A 21,665-nucleotide genomic window follows, 5' to 3' on the forward strand; every position below is an offset into this window, starting at 1 on the left:
AAATATACTTTGGTTTATTCTGAAGTTCTGTCTATTATAATGGAGGAACATTTTTTTAAAAAGCATTGGAACCTATAGAACATAAGTTGCCCTTACCTGTAATAAGAGCCGGGCTGCACATGTCATTATGGGATGCCACTGTAATTGCTTGAACGTCATCAGAGCCACATGTGTCTGATCGGAACAGTGCAGGGGTCGCTGGTTCTAAACCCCGATGGCCTACCTATTTCATGGATCCTCGGCAATCTTGTCTTCGGGAAAAGGTCAAGTGCTTAATATTGCTCGAAACATCCATATTTATTGCGCTGTTTTACGCCGTTAATGGATCTAGTTGCCTGCCATTAATCGCCGCTCGCTCCCGATGTGCTACGCCAGAGGAGCGGGTGCGCGTTCACGAGATACCAGGAAATATGGCGGCGCTCATGACTGTCAGTCAGGTAAGAACTCACAATAGTTCAAGAAAAGTGTTAAATATTAAATCGGGTTGCTTCGAGGGGAAGGTGTCGATACTTGTACATATTACGTGCTTTATTGGCTTGGTTAATATTGGTCTGTAGGACGGCATTAACAGGCTTTCATTGTTAACGCAACTTAACATTGTTAGCTAGGTCAGGTTAGACAAAGTTGCTTAAGGACTGATGGGGAAATAAACGATCCTTTTTTCGTGTCAAAGTGACATAAATTAACTTTCTCAACAAGCAAAAGTTTAAATTGTAACGACTGTATGGCCATTAAGTGTTGTTAGCTTGTCCGTGTTTATTTACTTTCATTTGAAATGACATGATATCTGATTTTTTAGCCCATTGATTTTCGTAAACATTCGCTATTTTGCTAACATAAGATCTCAACTTGTCTTTCCTCCTTTTACGCGTAGTTATCAAGTGGAATCCCAGCGTATGAGAGTTATTACAGACAGGTAAAATCCGGTTCTTGGTGAATTTTTATCTAGAGCTACTGGTGCTTATTTGCTTATGTAGAAAAATGAACATAACCAAATCCCAACTCGTGTCCTTGCAGTTGGATCCAGGGAATACTGGCAAAATATCAGCTGGAGATGCAGCTCAGTTCCTCAAGAAGTCTGGACTCCCAGACAGTACACTAGGAAAGGTGAGCGGCAAATAAAGATAATAACATTGCGCTGCATAATCACCTTGTAGTGCTTATTTTATATTTGTTGTTCTCCATAGATTTGGGATTTGGCAGATTCAGACAAAAAAGGCTATTTGGATAAGCGGGTAAGACTGAATATCTAACCTTCTGTGGTTAATGATGCCGATAATGCAAAAAAAAGGACGTTTATGCCATATGAACTTCTGCTTTCTTAGGGGTTTTTCATTGCTTTGAGGCTGGTGGCCTCAGCACAAAGTGGAAATGAAATCAACCTGAATAATCTTAATCAACATTTAGCTGCGCCCAATTTTGTGAGTAATAAAATGCCTTATTGTGACCAATAATTGTTGAAAGTCTATTTGCATTTTAATTTCATCATTCTTCTAATAGAGAGACACCAGCAGCCCATTATTAAACCTTTCAAAGGCCGGAAGCGAACCACATTGGGCAATAAGAGTGAGTAGAGAACACTTTTAAGGCCATATCAAAGCGTCTGGGCTTGTCAGGTAATCTATTGTTTCCATCTCCTTACAGTTGGATGAAAAAGGGAAGTTTGAGGGCATTTTTGATAGTCTTTCTCCTGTCAATGGCCTTCTTTCTGGGGATAAAGTCAGGCCAGTTTTGATCAACTCTAAGCTACCTCTGGATGTATTGGGAAAGGTGACACACTACACAGCTGATTAAAAACTACTTAATTTAATGATAATTCAAACCATTTATGCTGTTTTTTGTGTCCTGTAGATTTGGGACTTAAGTGACATTGACAAAAATGGACACTTGGACAAAGATGAGTTCACAGTGGTAAGATTATGTTTCTGGGTTATTCACTATTTGTAAGAGTGTACTAGATGTAGGTCATTTAAAGATGTTTCCTTTTGTAGGCCATGCATCTTGTTTATCGTGCAATGGAAAAGGAACCTGTCCCAACTTCTTTGCCAAATTCCCTCATACCCCCGTCTAAAAGGAAAAAAACAGCAGGTGCTCTTCCAGGTGCCGTGGCCGTTCTGCCCTCTGTACCTGGGCTTATGGCTGGCCAAGGTTCTCTCAAGGACACACTGCGAAGCACTCCTCCTCTGAACAATGCTCCCCTTCTCAGCACAAGTGCAGTCAGCATGTCTCCGAAACACTCCTTTAGGTCCAGCTCAGCGGTATGTTACTGCAGTGTTTTATCAATAATTAGTTATTAATGTGTCATTAATGTATTGTATTGCTGTACATTAAGGAACTTGGTAGCTCAGTCTATTGGAAACTGGGCTGACAAGCAGAGGGTTCTCACTTCAAGCCCCAGTGCTGACAAAACATGGAAGGTGTTCTTGTAGTAGGCGGAGGTGCCAGAACACCTTCACAGCACTGCCAAGGTACCCTTGAGCAAGGTGCCGAACGCACAAATGCTCATACAGGGCCCTGCAATGAACTGGTGACCCATCCAGGGGTGGACCATGCCTTCACCCATTATTTACCCTCCCTGTGACCCCGAAAGAGATAAAGTGGTTAAGAAGATGAAAGACTTATTTTCATCCCCTCCTCTACAGTACTGCAGTATTACAGTACATTAATACTATAATAATGCCAGATATATTTGTAAAAAGTAAAAGGATGGGTCGGTTACTACAGTTCAGTTGGGGTTTAAGCCATAGTCATAATTTAGTTATTATTTGGGGAAGCCGGGTTGGGAAAAATAAAGAACGTTTTTACATTCATAGTAGACTCGTTCCAATCCTGGAACCAACAGTCAAAGAATGCTTAAGCAAAACAGGAAACTTCACATTTCCAGATGTTTTGTTGTGGATATTTGAATGTGAAATGGATATGTGAAATCTATGAAGTGATGATTTAAAAAGTCACTTTGAGTGATCAGCTGAACAAAATCTGATTAGAAAAGTACCTCTAAATGCATCCCATTTCCCCAGTTAGGCTATTTAAATACCTGCCTGAGTCTGGCAGCAGTTTCAGTCAATTCAGATGATGATCTCAGTGTCCTGAATCCTGATATCCAGGCATTTCACGTCCATCAACATCTGTGATGGAGCTTGGCCCTCAGAAAGGTGGTGTATAGAGGGAAGTTCAGGAATCTCTTACATTGCTTATAGAAGAAAGTGCATTTCTTTTGTCCTTCTTTTAATTGGTCTCAGGGCAAGTAATATTGTGTGGACTTGTTCTTACTAATGTGTAAACTGGTTTGGCCACATTGTTTTACATGTGTGTTGTCCTGCTAAGGCTGTGCCGTGGTGTTGTACCTACAGAGATTATTTTTGGCTGTGACTTTTGGCTAAACTGGTTTTGAAAAGAAGGAAGAGTTCCAAGAATCTACTCATGCTTGTATTGGCACCAGCATTACCCAACAATTGTGACTCTTTTTAATTTAAATGAATTAAGTATTTTTCTGTAAGTTACAAGACAAGAATAGACCGTTGCCTGTAAGATATTCTATTGACTGCCAGTAGTTTTTTCAGTTTAGCTTCATAAATCAGCACACTCTCCTCTGCATCAATGGCAATTACATCTTTTTGTATCCATTATGATAAATGCATGTCAACCTTTTGTTGATTCCAGCCAGCAGTGAACTGGGTCGTGTCTGTGGCTGACAGGGAACGGTATGATGAGCTATTTAAGAAAACCGACATCGACAACGATGGCCTCATAAATGGAACCGAGGTCATAGAGATCTTCATGCTGTCCAGTCTGTCACAGACAATGCTGGCGCAGATATGGTGAGAATTTATTTGCCGTCATCATTTTCACAGAAAAAATATTCCCATACATCTTTAATTGTAGGTAGAAATATGCATGGTAATTTAATGGCATGTTCTTAAATAATCTAACATGCAACAGATAAAAAATTCTACTGGAAAAAACTTCAGAGCTTTACACGGTAAGCAAAGTGACGCTTCCGTCATTCCCAAGTTTAAGATTGCCGATTTGGCGCCACCTAGTGGACAGCGTGAGTAATTACACCGTCGTTTATTTGAGTCATCTAATGAAAAGAATTCAGGTCAAATTGAACTTCTCTACTTTATTGACTCACTACAGTGCTCTCTTACTTTCACTGAATATTTGTAGATTGCTCATTACAAAGAGGCACTACAGGGATTAAATTAAGTATAATATGCCTAAAGGATTAATTTTGCTGTTTATTTTAAAATGTAAACTCACTTACAAAGTAAACAGCTGACTCATATGTACAGGCCAACTTTCAGAATTTAGCTATAGGAGTACTTTTTTTTCAGTCTTATTTAAATGTTAGCTTGCACATTTTTTTACTTACGGCAAAAAAAAAAAGCATTGCCACAGTTTTCCAAACGTAGGTATTGTGGGACTTACTTTTGTAAGCTTTGAATGAAAGCACCTCTCTTCTCTGCAGGGGACTGGCTGACACTAAACAGACTGGCAAGCTGAACCAGGAGCAGTTCGCTCTCGCCATGTATCTGATTGAGCAGAAGACCAATAAAGGCATAGATCCTCCTACAACACTAACTCCAGACATGATTCCTCCATCAGAAAGAACTGCAGCTTCTGCAGTCCTCCCAGTGAGTCATTTGAACCAGCTCTTTCAAAGCTAATATTCTTCAACTCTATTTTGCCTCTGTACTTGGCTGCTACTCTTTGCATTTAATTTTGCATTTTTATTCCTGTCATTCCGCCTTTTCCTTGCAAACCAGTGTTTTATGCTTGTGCTTTCTTTTCTCTTCTGTTCTGTCTAACAGAGCTATGCTGGGCTTTTACAACCCTTGAGACCTGAGCTTGCTAAGCTAAATAACGTTCACAGAGTGAGTAGTTGAAGTTTGTGCCACAAGATGGCGCCTTCCCCCGTCATATTTCACTTACCCCGGTTTGAGCTAATAGCCATTAATTGGACAGGGCTCACAAATTTTTACTTACTTTGCAGTTGTTGTAGTTTGCAACATAATTGCAGTAGCTTTTGATCTCCCCAAATTTGTCTCAGCCTCTAAACCGCAACTGTGCTCAAGGCAAATGCTCCCGCCTGCTGTTGTTTCATCACCAGTGACCTGTTAAGACAAGTTAAAATCATGTTTGATTTCAGTCAACAAGGTTAATATCTTAGTAATACCAATAAAACAAGTTCTGACTGATTCAACGTATATTAACCATTGGATTCTAAGTTTGTTATATGCAACCAAAAAAGCAGAAAGGCAATTATGAGGCTCTTATGTCATAATTTTAGTTATGATTTAGAATCGATATAGACTTGAGAAAAATGTTACATCTTTGCAGAAGCAGAAATCAGACTGCTTCTTTTTAAACTGTATAAAGGCTCTACAAAGATTTAACAAATCATGAAAAATGTAAAGTCACATTGTTGTTACTTGCTCAAAGTAACATTCCAGATGAGCAGAAGCCAGCAATACCTGTTCACGCCACCCACATTAAAGTAGGTGAAGGGACACATATTAACCATCAACCACCCTGCGGAATAAGGTCACAAGTGGTCTGTACTGGATAATATGCTGTTAAACCACAGGTAGTTAATAGTGAATTATGTTTGCCACATACACATATATAGTGTTACGGTCTGTTCATGAAACAGACCGAAATCCCAAATCAAGCGCAATCAGTTAAAGAGTAGCTTCTAAAACATGAAGTAGAAATTCATCGTAAGTTCCCCTTTTAGAGGTTTGACATAAAAGCAAGAACCAATGGGAAAGGTAAGAGAGACTAAAACTGATGCCGTGAGTTGGCCACTTCAAAAGAATACAGCGGAACTAGTTTTTCTCTGCTTCTCGATTGTCACTGCCATCCTAAATGATTCTGTTTTCTTCACGCTGCATTCTTAATGTTCATGCTTTGTCAGGAATTCTTCCTCATTCTCTAACTTTGCAAGGTTTCTGATTTTCCTTCCTGTCTTTTGTTTGGATAGTCAAGCCAGCGGGCAGATCCTCTCACCCCCTTTGTCCCCCTCTTTTAAACCCCTCATCTTTTAAGTATTTTGTTGTTGCATCCCCTCTTTTCCTCATCCATTTATTGTTTTCACCTTCCCACCATTGTCATCTCTGATTTTTCTCTTCCTACCCTGCTGCAGTGTTCTTTCTTACCTCCTTTTTCTAACGTCGTCTGTGTCTCTCACCTCAGGACGGCAGCAGCTCCACAGGGTCAGCAGAGCTCACAGGCAACAAAGAGCTGGATGACCTCAGCCAGGAAATAGCTCAGCTGCAGAGGTGAGCCCCTGCACTCTTGAGATACAAGTGAACATCTTTGTTTCTCTTCCTCTGATTTAAGAAACCAGGTCAAAGTGATACGCAGAATGGGTTTTATTTAATTGAAATAACACTCCTGTTCATTGAGGAAATAATTTCTGGAAGTCTGGTCAATCGTGTATCCTCTAACCCAGGGGTGGGGAACCTCCGGCCTCCGGGCCGTATACGGCCTACGAGACCATTTCTACCGGCCCGCAACGCAATAAGATTTTTATATTTTATATGTGCACTTATACAGTGGGACCGTTCGCTAAACTCCGCGAGCTGCGAGTAGCAGCAGTAGCGTATTTTTGCCTTTCGTATCCTGAAATTTCTTTCGTAACAAGAGGAAATATTTTACCGTTTTCTGAGATAAAACAGACGGTTACGTTATGTCCGAGTCAAGGTCAGGGTCAGTGAACACAGCATGTGATGTACGTAGTGGGCTGGACTGATTGACACGGACGAAAAATGCATAGCGAAACACGCTAAACTCGACGATTTGAAAGGACAGATGCGTTTGGATAAAATTAACGCTCTTCGCCGGAGTTTGGAGGCTCAACAAGCAGCTTTCACACGACCATGTACCAACAGAGACAATATTATGCGTGCAAGTTTTGTGGTGAGTGAATTAATAGCCACGAAGCTGAAACCTCACGACGAAGGAGAGTTCGTGAACGCGCCTCGTAGCCGCCGCTGAGGTGCTCGCGCCGGACAAAGTAAAATTATTCAAAGCCTGAATTTTTTTTCGTGAATAACTATTGAACTAAGACATATTGTTATGATTCCAGTGACTAACGGTATGTTTTTATGGTCAAGGAATCTAAATATGTAGTCAAAGTATATGTGGGACTAATATTTATAATATTTATTTTTACTTGTTTGTCATTTTATTCTATTTTTTTGGTGGTTTTATATGCATGTGTGCTAAATAAATAATTCAAACTCAAATGCAGCAATCATGAGACTTAGTAACACAGTGGTTATAGACTTTTTTTTGCGTCCCTATGTGTTCATAATAGTATGGCCCTCGGAGGACTTTATAAAAATTGAAATGGCCCTCGATATGAGAAAGGTTCCCCACCCCTGCTCTAACCAAACAAACCTAACGTATTTGTAGTTCGCACAATACTATATATCCTGTTGAAGCAGATGCAGCACATGCTCTAAACCTAAACGTAAAACAGGAAATGCCATTATATCAGTATGCCTGCGTATGTGCACGCTCATAAGAGAAATTCTTTGCAGAATATTTTTAATAATGCAATCAGAATCATGGAAGAGTTAACACCACAGAGTGATTACTAAGCTTGAACTATTCACAGAAGTCCTTTTTAAGAAATCTTCACTAAAACACACACAAAGTTCACTCATTAAATTCGCTTGTTCAGCATTCGGGATGATGGTGGTGGTGGGGAGGGTGATTTCAGATCACCTGTCAGTTTTGGAGTTTAAGGGGTTAATAAAGTTGGCATCTCAGTAGATGGCTGTACATTCCAACCCTCCGGCATTTTTATTCAAGTGTCTCTTAGTGTCATTTAAAAATAACTGAAACTGGCACAATTATTGCAGCCTCTTTATTTCTCCTTTGTACTGTTTTCTTTGCTGAGTAATTGCGAGTTCTTGACAATTATACATAAACGTGGACGCAGGCCTGAACTTGCAGGATAATAGCTGATATTAAGGCAAAGACCATGGTTTAACTTTAATGTACAAGATGTTCGTTCCTACATCCGAAGACTATATAAGTGTTACACTTATAGTCATTGCTGTTTAGTCCTCTTTAGACCTGGTGAGATTCAAGTAATGTAATGCAGGATTAAACATTCCAATCCATAAAATCTAAATATGGTTAAGAAGAACTGGGCTAATTAATCAGTTAACTGACATGAAACCTGCATGGGCGTGCAGCAACATAGATACATAAAACACTGGATAAGAAGGATTAAGCTTTAAATTTTAAGGTGTGTGTCTGTGTGTGTGTGTGTGTGCGTGTGTGTGTGCACGCCCTACATTTCTGTTGACGTGTAGGGAAAAATTCATTCTGGAGCAGGAGATCATGGTGAAAGAGGACGCCATCAGACATCAAAACAGCGAGGTTCAGGTAAGGATGAGCCAAAGACAAGTCATCTGTGATCTTAAAACATCTGTTTTGGGGTGATTGCTGTATATTCTGTGCTAATACCCTGAAATACGGAGTGCTCATAAGCCCCAAACTATAAATCAGTTGGACAAGTGTTGTAAATATGGATCCCTTTTTAAATCTGTTTTTTGTTATCAGATTACAATAGGTTGCAGGATGCAAATGTTTATTTGATTCACAAGAATCCACTGGACACATCATTAATATTGTCTCTGTGCATCCCACCCGCAGTCATATAGTATCCAAATGTAAAGAATAGTATTTAAATGCTAACTGTAAAAGGTGCATTTGAGAGTCACAGAAAACTCCAGTGGAATTTCTATACTTACAAGGACCCAATCATTGCCAAATATTATAAAGTTAAATATAGCATTAATTGCAGATCCTTCTGTGTACCAGATGCATATGTGTTTTTTTGGGAATCTCTTAGGACATGCAGACTGGCTTGGACCGGGAGAGCAGCAGCCTTATGGATCTGGAATCCCAGAAACGGATCGCCCAGGAACGTTTGGAGGAGATGGACCAGCAGCACTCCAAACTGGACGGCATGATCAGTGATGTTAAACAGAAGTACCAGGAAGAGTCTCACACGGTTAGAGAAGTGATTTTCAATTAAAGCAACATACACACGTGCGTACAGTTTGACTCCAAAAGCTTTTACTGTGGGTTCCATTGTGTTCATCAGTAGAAAGTTCCTAGATTTAAATGACCACATACGGTAAATGATTGAATCCAACACTGTCACACTCTCATATGTCTGTTGATTCTTTCAATGAAAGCTGTACGTGCATCAAAATTTAAATAACCTGACTCTGCTTATCATCAAGTGATACCTGGGTGGCAATAGGAACAATTGTCCAAAGATTATTTTCTTGCATTGTCCCTAAATTGAACTTTCTCTCAGAAAAACATCGAGGGAACTGACAGTGACAGCAGGGTGTTGATCATATTATATTAAACCCAAATGTAGTGAAGTATTTGGTCTACAAATCAATAGACATTTTCCCACTGAGTATTCTATAGCTGACAACAACTCAGAAAATATGCTTTGGCTTAATTACCATGCAGAATATTTTATAAAGCTGCTGTCTATCCACAGATTCACATCCAGGTTTGAAAATGAATGAGGTGTTTTTAAAAACTAGACATCACACAAGAAGCAGCTAAGAGATACTGTTCCACTTTGATTCCCCAGATATCGTCCCTGCATAGCCAGATCCGCTCCCAGGAGTCCAACGTGCGCAGCCAAGAGGACGAGCTGAGCCGGAGTAAGGTGGAGCTGAGCCAGCTGCAGGGGGAGGAGGCTCAACTGGAGCAGAAGCTGCTCTCTGGTCGTGTCCAGCTGGACAGCATCATGAAGTCACTCAAAACTACCCAGGAAGAGATCAACCAGGTTAGGGTGCACGGGTCATCCAGCTTTTCTACCACTCCTAACCGCAGCCTGTCAGTAAAACTAGATGCAAAGTCACAATGGAAGTTGAAAAATATCTGTTTTTTCAATCTCGGGAATCTAGACGTGTGTTTTTTTTTTATTGCTGACATTTTAAAAACGATTTAAGTAACTAATTTTACTTTTGAAAACAGTTTAATTTCTGTGATTATTGCCTCATATTTGAGGCAAGCAAAAGTGAAACCAGGACATATTTAATAGTGGTTACTTTTTAAAAAAAAATTGGTTTAATTTGCATAACCACTAGCCGTAGCTTATGCCAGCTAAACCACTGTTTGTGTAACCGTGTGTTGAATCTGCTTCCCTTTTAAGGTTCCTTCATACTTTAATGCATGTTGAGATCAGATTAAAGCATAGTCTTGTTTTGTTTTACCAGTTTTTTTAAATCTATAAATAGCAGATGGACTCAAAAAATGTTCTTTTGCTTTTAGGCCCACAACAAGCTGTCACTGATCCAGGAGACCCAAAAGGAAGTGACCACGATCATTGACGAGTACAACAGCGCGTTGAAAAGTATCAACGGGGGCAACCTCAGCACCATCGCAGATTTAAGTGACGATCTTTCTGCGAAGGAAAATGGAACTTTCACAAGTGCGGTGAGAAGATCGTGAATGTTTTCTCTTCAGCGTCGAACCTTTAATTACTCTGTTTTTGTTTACCTGCTGAGACCACTGAGGAGCCATAAAGACAAATAAGTTCTCATGTTCCTCACTTCTTGTAGTCCCAAAGGCTCCAGGTGTATTTCCTTGATATAGTGGTGGTCCATAAATGACCATGTTTGCTCAGTCTATTTGTAGAGTGAAAATGTTTATAACGTGGTTTGTGTTCACTCAAATGTTTTTTCTAAATTTAATTCAACACCAGGGTGATTCTTTCAAGTCAAAATTAGCCATGTTCAACAACAAAAGTGTTAAGGAGCATCCCGCAGACCCTTTCCATGCAGAAGACCCCTTCAAGTCCTTCAGTGGTTTGTATAAGTTTTTCAGCTTGTTCTGTTGTCCTTGTTGTTTATCGAGCCCATGAATTCATGCTCACTGTAGGCTAAGATATTCTTAAAATAAAGATGATGGTAGCTCAGTCTGGAGGAGAAAGGCCTGAGGAGCATAGGGTTCTTGGTTTAATCTCCAGTACAGACAAATCTTGGATGGGATATGTTAACCCTCAGAGCACTGCCAAGGTACCCTTGAGCAAGGTGCTGTACCCAGGGATGTAAAATGCTTGCACCCAAATGAAGCCAGGATAGGCTCCAGCACCCTCCCCTTAACCCTGATAGGGATATAGCAGTCAAGAAAAACACCCAAACTTTTTTAGTCTTTTCTCGTAGATCCATTTGGAGATCCATTCAAAGAAAGCGATCCCTTCAAAGGGACCTCACCTGAAGATTTCTTTAAGAAAACAGACAAGTCGGACCCTTTTGGATACTCGGAGCCCTTCGGTAGAAAACCTACACCTCCAGCCAAGGTATTCACTTACTCATCTTTGTATTCTCTCTCCCTCTAACTTGAAATACCAACTGTAAAGCTGGACTTCTGGTTAGAATGGACTCGACCTTTGTTGCACCGAGTGCCTCACCTTCTGCACTTTTTTTCCTCAGCCGAGTGTTTTCAGCAGCGGTGACCGTTTGACACCGAACAACCCAAAACCACAGGACTCTGGTACGTCTCTGGTCATCACTGGATGTCAGTGCACAAAGAGCTTTTATTCGCTTTTTTAGTTTTCTCTTTTTGCACCGCTTTGCAAGACCTTAGTTGAACTTGTTATTGTTACGATAAAACTGGTAGAAAGTTGGGTTTTTACTGGTTCTATTTAATTTAATTGAAAGATTCATCTAAGATTTCACCTTAGGTCTTTATTTGTTGCACTAAGGAAGTGAAAATGCTTTTAAGTATATTAATTATCCCTGAGTCTAATTAAAAGTTCAACTGCATCGTCATGTTCCTAAGAAATCTATGAAAGTTTTCTACAAAGGCTTTCCAGAATGCGCTCCTTATATTCTGAAGGTAAAACAAGGAGGTCCAGTATTTAAGCACATCTCAAAGACTCATTCTTTTCCATTCTGGTGACATGTTAGATTTAGAAATATATTTTGGGGGCCAGAAGGGGCAAACAATTTTTACTCGCTGTGGCTTCAATTTTTCCTGTTTTTTTTTGTTTTTTGTTTTTTTTTCCAGGTCTATTTTTAGACACGTACCTACGCATTTAACTACAGGCCAACTAAAAATATTCCCCCCTACCCTGGAAAAACAGGAGGCACGGAGGAGCCAAACATAACAGCAACTCTGTGCCTGCTGGAGCTGCGCTAGTAACATACACTGCCACTCCTTTTAACCATTTTCTGCCGCCTCTGTCTTGCCGTTATACCTTTTCCTTACAGAACAGTTCTGCCTCATTCGGTACGGAAGTTGTTTTAAGTTAGGGGGCTACCACTAGTTGATGCTCTGCTATGCTACACCCCTTCAGCGGAACACAGGGACAACTGTAGGCTCGAGCAGAGTTCCTGTGCATGAAAGAAAACACTGCACGTTTCACATGAATGGGGTCTCTTGTGTTTGTCCTCTTACAACAAACATATTCTGTTACAATGGTTTGTTTTTTCACTGTAACCTTCAGCAGTTTTGCTGTTTTTTTCCATGAAGTGGCGCACCGCTCTGCTTCAAAAACAGCCCAGGCGCAGTTCTGGTTAACAGAACACCAACTGATGCCTTTAATTTGCTGATCAGATGCATACGTCAGGTTCCACCAAAGCTCTGCCCTTCGTTTTTTTTTTTTTTTGTAATAGGTCATGGAAAATTAAACAGTTGTTCACCTCTCTGAAAATAGCAGGCGGGCCTTTATGGAACAAGCGGAACGAAGAGATGATTTTGAAAGTGTGGTTTGGTGTTTAACTTTGTTATATTTTCTTTCCATAAACATTCTGAAATGTTCCAACTCCAGCCCCGCGTTCTACTGTCACAGATGTTTTTGGGACGGTGGACCCCTTTGGCGGCAGCTCGTTCGGAAGCAAGGGGGGCGGATTCGCAGACTTCAGTCAGATGTCGAAGGTACGGAGTCTGCTGGGTTAATGAATGCGCCGCATCACAAAGCATCATTTTCCACTTAAGCTGTCTCTGTTATTATTTTTATATTTGTCATGTCTGATGTTGCGTTTTTTTTCGCCAATTCGCCACTTTCTTTAAAAATACCCAGTTTGAGGGCTCGAAATGAAGGCTTATTGTTTCTGAATCATCGTCTGTGTGATGGATGAAAGACTTTTATTTTTGTTAACAGAAGACAAACAAATCTGTTCCTCCACCAAAGAAAAATGTGCCGAACAGGCCTGCGCCTCCTTATGGTAAGCCCTCGTAACGTATGTGTTTGATTTCCATGTTGTGCATGCAGAGTAGGTTGTAACCTTTCCAGTTTTTTGCTCAGCGGCATATTGTGAGAACAGGTGCATTTTTCTCCCCATTATCGTCTCTTTTGTGTCCTGCAGCGAAACAGAGCTGTCATTTTTGATGTTCTCTACTGAACTACTGAAATAATCACAGTCAGAGTACATGTAAGACACCGAGAATTATTGCACCTTCTATTTTTTTCAAGTGAAATTTCATGTTCATCTACTTACAAGTCAAGGTTTGTTCACACGGCAGCCTCCTACCCACACAACACGGGCAGTGCAGCACATGCCCTTCCGCTGTAACCTTGCACTTGATTCTCGTAGCAGAAGCCAAAGCGTGAGAAAGTTGGTGTTCCTCTTTCTGTGCCACACAGATAGGGTGAGAGATGAGTAGCCAGGGTTAGTCAATAGGGAAGTGAGAAACTCACCCAAATGTTGAGGGATCCTATAAAGGTTTGCACCATGAAACAACAGTTTAGTTTTGTGTTACAATTAAATAGAGCCCCATTTAATGCCTCAGGTAGCACCGCTTTTGTTTAATATTAGCCCTGTCATCCCTGCAGTTCACATGCAGAGCGCAAAACAACAAAACTGGATGAATATTTCATACAGATTAATACCAATAAAAGTAACTGAGTTATAGAAATGGGTGGGTCCCTCTTGTCCATTTCAGAGAAGCCACATGCATGTTAAGCTTTGGAACATCAGTATACCAATACTCTTAACTGTGGTTAACACCTTCATCCGAAGCAATATTGCTTTCTCTTAGGCGACTACTCTAGGAGCCATCAACCTTTAGCTGTTTACTTCCTGTGAAAACCTAGCGGTTCAATATTCAAAGTGTAAGCTCATTTTCCCATCGCCCTCAGTTATCTCAGTTATCTCAGTTGTCTGTTAAGCAGCCCAACATGATTTGTGTCATTTTGGCATGTTTTTTTTAAATTTTTGTTATTGTGTTGAAGGAGTTGCGCACATTTTGAACACTTCGGAGCCGATCCAGAGCGCTTCCGCAGCATACAGTAAAGACCCGTTTCTCACGGCACGCTCGAATAACGCACCTAAAGACTGTCGTGTTGGTTTTGCGCATTTTGGCCCCGTAAGTTTTGACCAACCGCAGTGTTTTTGGGTGGCACTTGTTGCCTGCATGAGCTGCTCATTTCTCATTGTCTCACGTTATATAAAACCAGAGGCGAAATCTCTTTGGCACCGGATCTTGCGCAGTTCATTTTTCTTAACACTGACTTTAGCAAGTGTTCACCAAGCTGCGTCGCTCATTGGCCGTTGACTCACAGCTGACAACTGACTTTTGTGGAAGGAAGTGTTAACTTTGGCAGTCTCCTTACCTGCACCTTTCGCTTGTGTTTGATGGCTTTTGCATGCTCGCTGTCGTCTCAGTCTTTAGCCTTTGACAGGCCACAAGGATTTATACAGTTTTAGTCTTTGTGTTGGTGAACTTGCCCGGTCAGGTCGCACGCTGGGACTATTTTCCGTTTTAAAACTACTATCTGAAGGCTTGCTCGCTGTCAAAGCATGATATGCCTCAAAGCAGAGTCTTACAGAGCAAAGCCGTCTTTTTGTCGTCCGTCTTCCGCTTCCTTTCCATCACGTGTAGCATAATGGATGAGCGTCCTCTCGAAGGGAGGCGTTCTGCATGGCAGCTTTTTTGCAATCGGGATCCATTTGATCCCTAATACTAGCATGGTGAAAAGGATTTGTGCTTTCTTGTTTATATGGAGCTCTGTGTTGTAATTTTTGTTTCTCTGCCAGGGTCTGAATATGCCCAGGTAAGACTGCACCAGGGTGTGGTGGTCCATCTTTTCTTTGCATGTGAAAATCCTGTTGCACTGTTTAATCAGAGCATGGTGAATCATGTGCACCGTTCTATAAATATCCACTCTTAAGTTGTCCTCCGCACCATAAATTTATATGAACTATGTTTTGGGAAGAATTGTGCAAACAGCAAAAAATGAATAAGTATTAAATAAACAAATAATTGTGAGGCGATGAAAACACTAATTTATTATTTGATTAGCCTCTATTGTGAACTGTTGACCTACCATCTACCAAATCACTTTAATGTGTTACACTGATTAATTATAATATTTTGATTTACACCCATCGTTTTGGCATGTTGCCTTTGGCCAGTGACCTCTACATTTTTAACTGCCTCTAATGGCTAATTCTCTGCTCCAGTTTGGAAGTGAGAACCAGCAGCTGGAGTGGGCCAAGCGGGCGAGTGAGCGAGAGGAGCAGGAGAGATTGAGGAGGCTGCAGCTCCAGGAGCAGCAGGACTTGGATTTGGCCATCGCTCTCAGCAAAGCCGACTTGTCCGGCTCCTGACCAGACGACTCATCACACGCTTGGTCCTCCTCCCACTCCTCCCAGTGATGTCCCTGACTACAGCACCAGTGCTGACCTGACATTACTAAGAGGCCCCGCTACCAATTTGCGTGTAAGACCAGTGATTCCCCAGCAGTGACAGGACACATGTTAAATGACTCCCATGTTCAGCAGCAAATTAAGGTTCAAAGCTCACTGAACTACACAGCAGCTATATAATCAAGGACAATATGGAGCCACTTGATTTGGGCCTGGCTTCATCCTGCAAAGACCACAGATGTTTAACACAAACCGAACCTGAAGACTTCTTACATAGGACTCATGGCTCCCTACTTTAGTGCTGTGAGACCTGATCAAAGGAGCTTTGTTGAAGGACAACTTAAATACTTAATATATTGGAAAACGACGATTTTAGGAGATCCAAAGAATGTGTCAAATGAATATCAGCTTTTTTATGACTCCATATAAATGTGCTGCTCTCTTGGCTTGTAACAATTTTGTTGAACTAATATTTTTTAAACCCTTCATATATTGTAAATATAATTAATTGGAGGTTTGATTTGATTGATTTTTTTTTCAAGACTCAGAGATCAGCGATCCGACCAAAAGTGCTTTCAATATGTCTGTTCCAGCCTGAAGCTTGATCTGATGTTTTGGGAATCCTTCTGTATGTATGAGGTAGTCTCGCCTTATCTGTTGCCATGGCAGCAGTTCAGATATGAGGGATAAACACCGAGGCCTTCCCCGCCCTCTCCACGCAGCCCCGTCATGCTGCAGCGCTGTTGCACCATCCCGCTGATGTCAACACCTTGCATTTGTCAGCTTATCATTGGTTGCCCCAGTAAAGCCCAGATCTTATTGCACTCCCATTCAACAGAAAGCCTCTATAAAATGAAAACCGTGTACTGTATACTCATACCGTTAATACGGGAGCCCTTACACCCGATAAACACATACAGCGTTTGCTTTTTTTTTTTTTTTTTTTGCTCTTTCGCTTTCTCTTTCTCAACTCTTAAATCAACGTTGGATTGAATCATCAGCTTCAAATGGATTTTCAATAAACACTAATCCGGTTTGTTTGATGCACTACACACTGTTACAGAGCTTACTGGACACTGCCTTATTTATCAATGTTTTAAAATGTAACTGCAGAGTGTGTGTATATAAGCATTTAAAAAAAAAAGAAAGAAAATTGTAATGAATAAAAACACTATTTTCTTCATTCTTAGAACGAGGTAAGTGTGGTTGTTATTATTACCGTGCATCTATTGTTCTCTATGGATATTGAGAGAAAGAAAAATGAAATGAAAGTAACGCATTTGCATCTACAACTGTAGATATTTTTAGCTGAGTGCGCGCTTCCTCATTTTTGATATCAAGTTGTAAAGCACTGGGAGCATCTGGGCCAACTCTGGTTGAGGCCGAGGCAAAAACTGGAAAATCTCAAAGGTTTTAGAAATGTCTTGGGATCGAGGCCGTGATGGGGGTTTCAGACTAGATGTTTGTCCTCTTAAGGAAATGCCATCTGGTTTGGATGCCTCAGCTCGACAAAGGAACGCTCGGTGACACCGTGCAGACGCGATGTGCTCCCGTTCTTTGAAACTGGAGTTCAGAGTGACTGCGCGTAATTGTAGTATTAAGGCGCTTTGATGTGCTACTATAATTTCTACCCATCAGAAAAGGGAGTCTAAGGGCTCACTGATGAGGGTTTGCTGCTCTGCCCCTCTGTCCAGACGGTTCCCGGCTCACTCTGTAATTATGGAAATGGAGTGTTTGTATTTATAGGCTGAGCCCACAAGTGGCTGCCCTTCTCTGTCGTGCAGCTGCAAAACATCACAGTGGAAATCGAGCCGGCCAGGTTTCAAGTTAAAGCAGCCATCTCTGCGTTATGTACGACCTGCAGATCTGCTGTAATATCAGAGCCGCTGGTGGGTGGATGTGGTTCATTACATGTGGGGAGGCGCCGAGTGACAGCGTGCACAAAGGAGCTCAGCCGAATATGATTTCATTGTTTTTAATATTTACAATAAATACATTTTACAGTATAAAATCCATGTACATATTTATATAAAATTAATTGATAATGCACAGGACATCAAGCCCTGAGAGAACAGAAGGGGCTGGACCCGAGAGATTCACACAAGAGGAGATGAAGCAACACAACATTACAGTTCAGACCTTCCAGACATTGAGGCAGTTTAAGGAAAACATTGTCTTTGCTTCTGTTGGGCGACTGTGTGCACATCTAACTCCAGTCAATAAGAAGGTATACTCGTTTGCGGCCATGTCGTTTTACAGTAGCTCAGTGATATAAAGGCACTTTTGTGTCAGACACAGGATTCCAGTTCTGTCAGACAGGAGTAGTATATACAGGGCCAGCCCCTTCACGGTCTGCCTGCTCTAAAGCAAACATGGCTTTTCTAAAGCTTTAATAGAACCAAAGTAGTACCAGCTACGTCTTTAGAAAATAACACTTTTTGAAATATTCAAATGTAATATATAAAAACAAGTGTGGCCATGTGATGAGCGATTTTAAATAAGAAATACATCAGTTGAGTCACAATGAAAACCTTCCCCCGCACACAAGCAACCCAGGAATCCGCAGTTCTTTTGAGGGGTGGCTCCTTCACATGTGTCTCTTCATGTGAAGAGCGAGGTGGTCAGACCTGGAGAATGCCCTCTCGCACAGGTGGCACTGGAAGGGCCTGTGTCCGGTGTGCTTGCGGTAATGGCGCGTGAGTTCGTCCGAGCGTGCGAACTTCCACCCGCAGCCTTCCCAGCTGCAGTGGTAGGGCTTCTCACCTGCGAGCACAAAGAGGTGAAAGGTTTATTACACAGAGCTGAAGACGGACGTTTTACCTTGACGCGCATTCGTGCGTAATTGCGCACCGCGGTTCGCTTGTTCAGAAGATGAAACTTACCGGTGTGCGTGCGGAGATGTGCCTTCAGGTGGGAGCTTTTGGTATAAGTTTTTCCGCAGCCGGCGAAGCTGCAGACGTGCGTGGCCGTGCGCTTCCGCGGCCATGTGCGTCTTCCCCTTTTCGGTTTGGACTCGAGCAGCTCCAGCGGAGACGAGGGCGGCGTGAGCATCACCCTCTGCGCGCCTGGCTGCAGGCTGAGACCTTCGTCGTACATGCCGAAAGCAGGATGCGGGGCGTGGTAGGACATCTGCATCTGGGGAGCCTGAGGATGGTGCGGGAACGCGGCCGGTGCGTGATACTTCTGCGTAAAGTTCATGGGCTGGCACAGGTTGGCCTGGCAGTCTGAGGCTCCCTGGTCATCGGGACTGAGAGGAGGGGTCATGTTGCTGGCTGCCCGCGGTGAGATGGCCACCCGTGGTTGCTCGAAGGACATCATGCACGAAACGTTCCCCTCTTGCTTGATTTTGCCGCAGCTCTGGGGCACCATTCCCAAAACGGGACCGTAACCGTCCATAGGTGGCTCCACCTTGATATTGTCCTGGCGGGGGAAATGCACCGAGTTGACGTAAAATCTCCCCTGGACGCCGTTGTGGCGCGTAATGGCATAGTTATTGCTGCCTTCGGTGCGGAGCAGCTCTGTCATGAGGCTGGCGCCGTACGGTGGCGGAGGGGAGCGATGGTGGTTGTCAGGGGCGTAGGATGGCACCGTGTTTCCCGGCGCGTACATGCTTTGGTCAACGGTGCCCACATATTCCGCCACGCTGTCTGAGCCGGCTGTGTTGGCCAAGATAAAATCCAGATCTAAATAATCACTAAGATCCTCGTCGTCCTTGCCGTGATTTTCCTGGTTTTGTCCCAGTTCAACCATGGAGCAGCCGATGGAGGCTAGCTTGTCCATTTCTGCTTTCCACCCCTGAAAGAATCGTTACAAAGATTTGTCAGATTGTTGCAAAGTTAGAATTCCTCCAACATTTTGTCTCGTTTTACTAAAAAAAAAACCCAAACATTCACATGCCTCCAATGTCGTGGAAATTAAGCAACAAAATCACACTTACGGTTTCCCAGGTTTTCTCTCTTTGGTTTGAGAATGTCGAAAATGACGGTAGCATCACTCCGGATAAGGCCATCGTTGAGTCAGATACTAAGAGAACTATCTTGTGTCAAAAGTCGTGAGCGGCAGCCGCACCAGAGTCCGTGCGTCTTTTTCACTGTCGCCTCCTCACAGCTGCGCTCCGAGACATGAACAAGTTTAAAAGTGGTAGGAGGTCCTCCGAACCTTATAACCGTCGGACTAGGTGACGCCCGGCCAATTGTGAGAGCTCAGGAAACAACGTAAAGTTCGGTAAATTTAGCTCTTTATAAAGCGCCTCCTGTTAGTTGCAGGACTCAGTGCGCTCTGTGACAGGCAGGGCAGCGCCGAGGAGCCTATAAAGTGCGGGCCCTCCTCCGATGTCTGACGCAAACACTCCTCAGACCAGCCCACATCAGAGTTGGAAAAAGTTGTACTCGAATGACAAACACACGGGCAATATAGCAACCGTAGGTAATTATGTAATACGCTGAAAAGAACAAGCCTAATGACTGAAAAGCGCCGCGGGGCCGAGTCGGAACTTTTGCCATCGCGACGCCAAAGAGATCATTTTAATGGGCTGTCGTGCGCGTACATCAAACAATAAGGAAGAAGATATAAAGATATATCTTTCCTCTCCGCTGCAACGTTGGAAAGTCTTAAAAAACCAGTTTGGAATCATAATGACATGAGCCTGAGATGATGCTGTTCTGCCTCCACCTGCTTGGCGCGCCTCTCTTTCGCCTCATTATCATTAATGGAAGGGTTTTTTTTGTTCTCCCTCAGCAAGCTTGTCCAAACAGGCGCCAGGGTCGTCTGAAACTTTGTTTTATTTACCAGTCTAACCGCTTTACTTAAACACGGTTTCAAATAATATGCCATTCAGATGTAAATACTGAACGAGGGGGGAGCGCCGGTGTCGATTGGAGGCGAATTTGCATCACAACTCTCTGCTTGTTGCTGTTTCTGCCGAGGGTTTGGGTTTCTGATGTGACGGCGCTCAGACGGGTTTCTCAGCAGGGGGTCCTCTGGCACCAGAGGACATTAGGCCAACTGTAACGCGCTTTGTCCTGCTTTTAAACCCTTCAAATGCGTCCCCCATTTGTTGCTGATGTTGACGAGGGGAGGCATTTGAACGCATTTATCCCTTTTCCTTACATGCTTGCTGCACCTTTCTCCTTGCTGGCCAAGAATGCGCCAGAGTATTTTTAAATTCTAACATCATTGTGACAGCCGTGACTAAAACGCGGGATTAAATCATCTGCCACGCAGGGCTGCACCTGGAGCCGGGCCAGCCACTGTTCAGGGCCCGTGCGCGTTGCATGACGCGCAAAATAAAATGCATCGCGCAAATTCGGAGACACGCCTCAACACAACAAATACAAAACAAGACGAACACGTGTTATTACTCCATGGTTACAAGATAGATTAACATGATTGTCCATTCCGTCTAAAACGGTTTAATGGCTTGATGAAAGGCGATGAGGTAAAATATTCCCTGTGACCTCCTGCAGCTCCGCTTCACAGCCAAACTGTTGCCTACAGTGTGCATCATACTTCTTATCTACTTGTTCCTTGCTATGCCGCTCTATCACACAGCCACATGATGTGATGCTTAATCCAGCATTCATCAGCTGTGAGTGGAGCTCTGAGCTTTCCACACCCTTAACCCTGACCTGTGCTGTGTGTTTGGTGTAAAGTGCGTCACGCAGCTGCAGGCCAGCGAGGCCTGCAGAGGAAGTGTGTTCAGAGCGGCGGCGGAGCGGCGTGGCCTGATGTTTGAACCCTTGACCGCTGGCTCTGACCTTGCACTCGTCAGTGCTACCAGTGAGAGTAGTCTCACTTCCTCTGTATACTGCCCATGTTTTTCTGATTGTTGAGGGGGGAAAAAAGCTGTTTAAACTGACTGACCTGACCTGAGTTTTAGTAAATAAATGGGTAACAACTTTCATATGGATCTCCTATACGCTCGGTATCGGACTGTCAATTTTATTATCTTGAGACAGTAACAAACTTCTGGTGCATATTTGGGCCTTTAGATTTGGAAATAAAACTCTCATAATT

General features: G+C 42.6%; 2 protein-coding genes across 12 annotated transcripts; one reads left to right on the forward strand and one right to left on the reverse strand.

Annotated features, from left to right (window-relative positions):
* The first annotated feature begins 177 nt into the window (after positions 1-177).
* LOC130538465 (epidermal growth factor receptor substrate 15-like 1) lies at positions 178-16,842 on the forward strand. 11 transcript variants are annotated; one of them, XM_057056084.1, is made up of 25 exons: positions 178-437; positions 875-916; positions 1,018-1,107; positions 1,188-1,235; positions 1,326-1,421; positions 1,501-1,566; positions 1,645-1,770; positions 1,852-1,911; positions 1,992-2,258; positions 3,664-3,821; positions 4,472-4,637; positions 4,815-4,877; positions 6,199-6,284; positions 8,334-8,406; positions 8,876-9,037; positions 9,641-9,838; positions 10,327-10,491; positions 10,760-10,862; positions 11,220-11,356; positions 11,490-11,550; positions 12,830-12,936; positions 13,163-13,226; positions 14,234-14,367; positions 15,039-15,055; positions 15,465-16,842. In XM_057056084.1, exons 1-25 carry the CDS (start codon positions 231-233, stop codon positions 15,532-15,534), a joined length of 2,766 nt encoding a protein of 921 aa, XP_056912064.1. In that variant the 5' UTR covers positions 178-230; the 3' UTR covers positions 15,535-16,842. The 11 variants fall into 11 exon arrangements, 10 of the variants coding, with proteins under 10 accessions (XP_056912064.1, XP_056912060.1, XP_056912065.1 ...); XR_008953888.1 differs by having other exon boundaries at positions 14,234-15,055; positions 15,465-15,596; XM_057056080.1 differs by lacking the exon at positions 15,039-15,055.
* A 767-nt stretch (positions 16,843-17,609) lies between these two features.
* Positions 17,610-19,934, reverse strand: klf2b (Kruppel like factor 2b). The gene is made up of 3 exons (XM_057056089.1): positions 19,588-19,934; positions 18,533-19,445; positions 17,610-18,413 (listed from the first exon to the last, which is right to left on the reverse strand). The coding sequence occupies exons 1-3, from the start codon at positions 19,657-19,659 to the stop codon at positions 18,238-18,240; spliced, it is 1,161 nt and encodes a 386-aa protein (XP_056912069.1). The 5' UTR covers positions 19,660-19,934; the 3' UTR covers positions 17,610-18,237.
* Positions 19,935-21,665: the final 1,731 nt, after the last annotated feature.

The sequence above is a fragment of the Takifugu flavidus genome, chromosome 15 (genome assembly GCF_003711565.1).
Source record: "Takifugu flavidus isolate HTHZ2018 chromosome 15, ASM371156v2, whole genome shotgun sequence".
Taxonomy (NCBI): domain Eukaryota; kingdom Metazoa; phylum Chordata; class Actinopteri; order Tetraodontiformes; family Tetraodontidae; genus Takifugu; species Takifugu flavidus.